Here is a 7,233-nt window from a genome sequence, read left to right on the forward strand (position 1 = left end):
ATGGTCCCCAAAGAAGAAGCCCTGTACCCAGGGATTGTCAAGCTGCTCCAGCACTTCCGATGGACCTTGATTGGCCTCCTTGCACCAGACACCGACAATGGAGAGAGGTTCCTGAAGAGCTTGACACCCGTGCTCATCAAGAGCGGAGTCTGTGTTGTCATCTCACAAAGCATCCAAGGACTGACTAAAAATGGAGTATACATGCCTCGTCTTCCATTCCGCAAGTGGAGGCAAGTGCATGTATTTGTGTACTACGGGGAAATGACTTATTTCTTAGATGGACTACTCATTATACAACAGTTTTTTGACATAGGGATGAAATCCATTGTTGGGAAAATCTTCATCACAACAGTTTTGTGGGATGTCGCACTGGAGCTGATGTATAATTACATATCTTTCCAACACATCCATGGTATATTTTCCTTCTTCACTGAGACAAGTAAAGGGGCAAAATACGGTGATTTTCCACCCTTTTTCTCTGGTATTAAGAAGTTTTGGGAGGGTGCTTTTAATTGTTTCTATTTAAAGCATGCATTCTCAGTGAAAGGCCGGACAAGATGCAGAGAGAGAGAGAAACTGGAGAGGCTTCCCCAAGATGATCTGGAAAGAATCCTCTCTCTAGACAGCTACAGGATCTACAACACTCTGCAAGCCGTGGCTCGTGCCTTAAATGCTGCATATTCATCTAGATCTAAGCAGAGGGCAACCCAGAGAATGGGACTTGAAAGGTTACAGCCATGGCAGGTATTTTCTTTCCCTTCATAGACATCACATCTGAGCATGACAATTGATTGTAGTGTTGCAGATATTAAATATTGTGCAGTTTGAAATGATTGGAAGCATAAGAACTGGAAGCATTCATTTCCTTTTGGAAATGAATTATCATCCAGGCCCATAGAAATATTATTCACTCTTTACTCGCAGAACTCTTTATAACAGAACATTGTGTCCAGCACTGGCTCGGGATCTCTCTCTTTTTCTCTCTTCCTCTCTCCCTCTCTCCCTCTCTCCCTCCCTCTCTCTCTCCTGCCTTTCAGCCTCCAGGCTGTTTGCTTTACCTTCTGGAGAGCTTCCTTTACATATTGACTCTATTGAGTTTTGGAGCCAAAGACAAAAAGGCAACTCCCTTCAAAAAGGAGATTTTGCAACCCAATACCTTCATCACTTGATCTAAGGTTACAACACTTGAATGCTAGCTAGCAGAGAAGAGCAACCAGTTAGTTAATCTTAATCTCAGCAAGAGCCCAGAGCCCTTTAGAAAAAAAACTACTATGGAAAAAACCCAAAGTTTGCAAAACACATTATCCATTTTCCATTTTAAAGCTGCCTTAATACATTTACTGTTTTCATTTCTGTTTGCTTTTCTTACTCTTGCCTCATTGCACAGCTCCCCGAGCAACTGCTCCCATCATGTGCCCAATTCTCTTTTCCCCCTTAATTGGAATTATTTTTGGCAGGGGAGATGACATTGATCAGGCTGTCTCTAATCTCTATTCGTTTCACACCCGCTTGACTCTGCTCTGGCTCTCTGCTCCCTCCACTCCCTCCACCAAGCTCCTGCCTTTCCCTGCTGAAGCCCATATTAGAGATTTCATTCAGTTTGCCGTGAAAGGAAAAACAAACCTAATTCACTCTTTCTGAAAGAATCCAAGGGGGGAGCATCCTTCAAAAACATGCTTACTAGGAGAAAATCACACAGAAATGCTGAAGAATTCAAATGAGCTTTTTTTATTATTTAAAAAATCCTTCAGAAATGTGGAGAACTGAATTTAAGATTGGGGTTTGTGTGTGAGAGAGAAAACAGTATGAACCAAAAGTGACAAGATCCCTCCATTTCTATTTGAGTCTGCAACCAGCCCTAAGCAAAGGGGAAGTGGATTGTCAGTATGCTTCTATTATTATTATTATTATTATTATTATTATTATTATTATTATATAATTGTAATTAAATTTTCAATCTAACAATTCCAAATAAACATTTTACAAACTCTAAAATATCCGATGACTTCCCTTCTTCTCTTTCCATGGTTCATTTTACATCTTATACACCCCTGTATATTTTGCTATAACCATTCAAATCAGTTTTCTCCTTTTACACCCATCAAACATTATTTACGAGATTGAATTTGTCTTAATGCTGCCACCGTTTTCAGCTGTATACTGTTATTTTCCATATATTCAATTGTAGGGATATCGCGGAGTGGGGAGTGGGGTCCGGAGGGAGCACACTTCCCCACCAGCAGGCAGCCACGGTCTGCCTGCACGCGTGACCTTGGGGTGCAGGGAAATCCCCCCCCCAGACAAGCCACAGCTGTCTGGTACATCGTTCCACCTCTGCATGACCTTTCGCGATGTCAGCAGTTTGCGGTGTCCTGTCTGTAATCCTTTTCCATGAGACTTTTGTCTCCTACGTCATACACTGTGCAAGGGGAAAATGACGCTGTGGAACAGGTGCCAAAATAGCTTCGTACCACCCCACAATCTCGAGACGGAAGATGTGTAAAGGTCACAGCCCAAAAATGTATCTGCCTGGCTTGCATATTTGTCTCAATAAAAAGAGGCTCCACAGGAATGGTGGTAGCTCGCTCGCTCGCTTCAGACCACCTGTGCGCAGCTCACATCATGATCAACACCTGTCTTGGGCCTTCACTTCATTCAATAAATGCTTTCCACTCTTCTTTCAATGTATCTTCTTCTTGCTCTCTTATTCTGTATGTTAAATCTGCAATTTCTGCATATTCCGTCCACTTAAGTTGCCAATCCTCTTTAGCTGGGACCTCGCTGACTTTCCATTTCTGGGATAGCAAAACAGGGGCCTATGCTTCCCTTTATTCTAAATGCTCTCATCTTTGCTTCTGTTCCAGCTCCACCCTTTCCTAGGAAACACCCAGTTCTACAATTCTTCCATGGACAGAGTGTATTTGGATGAGAACGGGGAGCTGGCAGCCGACTTGGACATTGTGAACTGGGTGGTGTTCCCCAATAAATCCGTCCTCAGAGTGAAGTTTGGGAGTATCGACAGACAGGGATCCCCAGACCTGAGGTGCACCATCGACCCGGAGGCCATTGTGTGGCCCAAGTGGCTCAATCAGGTGACGGGGAGTGGGAATGATGCCTGTCATTTTGCTGTCTTTTCTATGAGCTCTAACAAGTGCTCCCTGTTCTGTGGGCTGCTGCCCTCAGTTGCCTGTCAACTCCAGCACTGGGCCGTTGTTCCAGATAGTTCCTACAGCTCCTCTGCTCAGCTGGGTGCCAAAGGAGGCTTCCTGCTAAACTGTGTGAATGGGGAAAGGGGGGTTCCTCGCTTTTCTCTTGTTGCATGAATTTTATCAGTAGCGAATAGCTCATAGCCCCTATACAGAACTTTATTTAATGGAGGTCCTTTGTTTTTTTCTGAATTTAATCATGAATCATTCATGTAATGGACAGTGATGGGAAATGCTGAGTTTCAAGCTATAGTCCAGATGCTACAGCAGATGGCAACATACTATGCCTCAAAGAACAATTCTCATTGACACTCTTCGTCTTTGTGCCTAGACCCTTCCTACTTCCAGGTGTGTGGAAAGCTGTCGCCCTGGATCCGTCAAGGTGATCCAGGAAGGGAAGCCTCTTTGCTGTTATGAATGTCTTCCCTGTGCAGAAGGGACCATCTCCACTCAGGAAGGTGGGTGACTCCAAGGGAAAGGCTTGCCTTGGGGAAGACAGAAGGGTTCAGTCAGGAATCTCTCAAAACCATTTCTGGGCAGGATCAGGCTGGTATGCTTCATGTGTGGGAGAGAACTGGGTGGTTCAAATCATCATCATCATCAATCTCTTTTTATGATTATAGTTTGTGATATTGTTCTAAAATGTATCATCATCATTATATATATATATGTGTGTGTGTGTGTGTGTAGTAAGCTGATTGGGAAAGGAGGATATAAACATGTCAATCACTAAATGCCTGCCCACCCATTTCCCACTTCTTAGCCCTACTATTCATCCTTACTCCAAAAAATGCCTTTGGTCAAATGTGAAGGAGGGAGGTCTAAACCACGGAGCCTCTTGGTCTTGCTGATCGGAAGGTCAGCAGTTTGAAACGGGGCTGAGGTCCCGTTTCTCTGTCTCAGCTTCTTCCATCCTAGCAGTTCGAAAGCACACCAGTGCAAGTAGATGGATAGTTGTCACTGCAGTGGGAAGGTAAACGGTGTTTCCGTGCGCTCTGGCATTTGTCATGGTGCCCCTTTGCACCAGAAGCGGTTTAGTCATGCTGGCCACATGACCCAGAAAGCTGTCTGTGGACAAACACCAGCTCCCTTGGCCTGAAGCAAGATGAATGCTGCACCCCATAGTTGTCTTTGACTAGACTTAACTGTCCTGGGGTCCTTGAGGAGGGAGATTGTTATGGACCTAGGATAGATATTAGACTTCTGCACAGACCCCTGATTCTCCTTTTGGCCCTGGTATAGGGGGCTCCAAGCAGCCCAACCTGCCAGAGGCCAAGCTGGGAATCTCCAGCCCTGGAATCTGTCCCACATTTCTTCGGGGTAGAGCTAATGTTTAGAAAAACCTAATTAAATACCTGTAGTGATCTGTGGCTGTGCCAGACTGACTTGGTCTACAAGGATTCTAAATTTCAAATAGAAATAATAAATAATGAATATAAAATCCTATCCAAAATGTATAAGATATTGTTGGAATGGCATACAAAGGATGAAGAAGTTAAATCAGTTATGATGAAATGGGCCAGAGATATTGGACATAATATACAATTTAACGATTGGATAAAACTATGGAATGAAAGTATTAAATTTACTGCATGTACTGCATTAAAGGAAAATGTTATGAAAATGATATATAGATGGTATATTACACCAGTAAAACTTGCAAAAATGTAGAAAACATGTAAGAAGTGTTGGAAATGTAAAGAAAAAGATGGTATATTTTTTCATATGTGGTGGGAATGCAAGAAAGTGAAAAGCTTCTGGGAGTTGAAATGATGAGCTGAAAAAAATGTTGAAATATACATTTGTTAAGAAACCAGAGGCTTTTCTCTTAGGAATTAAAACAATTTTTTTCCCCCTTCCAGTAGCACCTTAAAGACCAACTAAGTTCTTGGTATGAGCTTTCGTGTGAATGCACACTTCTTTAGATACCAAAGTGTGCATGCACACGAAAGCTCATACCAAGAACTAACTTAGTTGGTCTTTAAGGTGCTACTGGAAGGGGAAAAAAATTTTGTTTTGACTATGGCAGACCAACACGGCTACCTATCTCTTAGGAATTGTTGGTAATGAAATAAATAGAAAGGACTACAAAATTTTCCAATATGCAGTGACAGCGGCAAGAATACTACTGGCCCAGAAATGGAAACAAGAACAAATACCAATGTTGGAGGAATGGAGAACGAAGCTGATGGACTATGCAGAACTTGATAAACTGACTGGGAAGATTAGATATCAACGAGACCAAAAATTGATTGAGGACTGGAGAAAATTAGCAGAATACTGGGAATGTATAAGTGATAACGGAATAACGTTAGTGGCATTTAAAGAAGCTCTGTAACAGAATAAGAAATATTGTAAAAAAGCAAAATATAAGAGGGGGGTAGGTATAAAGGCAATACTAAAATTTGGAAATGTGTATTTAAAAAAATTAGAATTTGAATGATTGGCAGAGAAGCCGAAGGAAGTCAAAAAATCGAAAAGTTTAATGCAAATTGTTAATGTGGTATAAATGTATGGAAAACTAATAAAATATATTTTTTTTTAAAAAAGACTTGGTCTACAACTGAATCCCTCCCCAGAGGCTAGATACTGCTCAGGGCTTGGCTGAATCCAGAGTAGTAGACATTACTCTTTCTCTCTCTCTTTTGCAGATGCAGACCATTGCAAAAAATGCCCAGAAAATCAGCATCCAAACATGAACCGAGATCAATGTGTGTTCAAGCATATCACCTTCCTAGCCTATGAAGAATCTCTGGGGGTTGTCCTACTTTCCCTTGCCCTCCTGGGGTCCTTAGCCACAAGCTTTGATTTAGGAATCTTTATTAAATACAACGAAACTCCCATAGTCAAAGCCAACAACCGGGACCTCTCCTACATCCTCCTCGTCTCCCTCCTGCTTTCCTTTTTGTCCTCCTTCCTGTTCATTGGGAGGCCAAGGAAAGGGACCTGCCTCTCCCAACAAATAGCCTTCAGCATCATCTTCTCTGTTGCTGTTTCTTCTGTCTTGGCAAAAACCATCACTGTGGTTCTGGCCTTCCTGGCCACCAAGCCAGGGAACTCAGTGAGGAGATGGCTGGGGAAGAGTCTGGCCAACTCCATTGTCATTTCCTGTTCCTGTGTCCAAGTTGTCATCTGCATGATCTGGCTGGGGATCTCACCACCATTCCCAGACTCTGACATGCACTCCCAGCCTGGGGAGATCATCCTGCAATGCAACGAAGGGTCTGTGGCCATGTTCTATGGTGCCCTTGGCTACATGGGCTTCCTGGCGGCCATCTGCTTCACGGTGGCTTTCCTAGCCAGGAATCTGCCTGGGGCCTTCAATGAAGCCAAGCTGATCACCTTCAGCATGCTGGTCTTCTGCAGTGTTTGGGTGTCCTTTGTGCCCACCTACCTGAGCACCAAGGGGAAGTACATGGTAGCCGTTCAGGTCTTCTCCATCTTGGCCTCCAGTGCTGGGCTTCTGGGCTGCATCTTCATTCCCAAATGCTACATTATTTTGCTGAGACCTGATCTGAACACAAAGGAGCACCTGACAGCAAAAACTAAAAATAGCATCTGATTCTTAAAATATTATTTTTCAAGAAGTTAGGGAAGTGAGATTCTTGAAAAATGATGTTTCAGTTTAAAAAATCGTTACCCTCGTTTGATCATGTAGAACCAACCAACTTAATGGAAGTAGTTATGAAATTTGGATCTGGCTGAAAATTTGTTAAAACTTTGGAAGATATAGATCACATAGATCACAGGGAATTCACATTACCAAAATTTTGGAATTATTCTTGGAAGGGAACAAGGATGTCCACTGTCCCTCCTGTTATTTCTCCCAGTGAATCTCCAGCCCCCGGCTCTCTCACTTCCTCATTCATCATCACCTCCTCTGCAGGTGCTGCTAAGTACCCTCTGTCTTTGAGCTCTTTGCTCTCCTACTTTTAAGGCTCGCTGGGTTCTGGGAGATGGTGGGTCTAGAATGCTTTCTAATGACATGTCAGCCAGGTGTTGCTCTGGCTCTCCCATGATTTCCCAA

The 7,233-nt window shown here is 43.1% G+C and overlaps 1 protein-coding gene across 1 annotated transcript; it reads left to right on the forward strand.

The window, feature by feature from the left end:
* LOC310758071 (vomeronasal type-2 receptor 26-like) lies at positions 1 to 6,946 on the forward strand (the record flags this gene model as incomplete). Its single annotated transcript, XM_083604009.1, has 4 exons — positions 1 to 744; positions 2,865 to 3,092; positions 3,538 to 3,664; positions 5,858 to 6,946. The coding sequence occupies 4 exons, from the start codon at positions 1 to 3 to the stop codon at positions 6,766 to 6,768; spliced, it is 2,010 nt and encodes a 669-aa protein (XP_083460135.1). The 3' UTR covers positions 6,769 to 6,946.
* Positions 6,947 to 7,233: the final 287 nt, after the last annotated feature.

Source organism: Podarcis filfolensis (genome assembly GCF_964270895.1).
Source record: "Podarcis filfolensis genome assembly, chromosome: 2".
NCBI classification, from domain to species: domain Eukaryota; kingdom Metazoa; phylum Chordata; class Lepidosauria; order Squamata; family Lacertidae; genus Podarcis; species Podarcis filfolensis.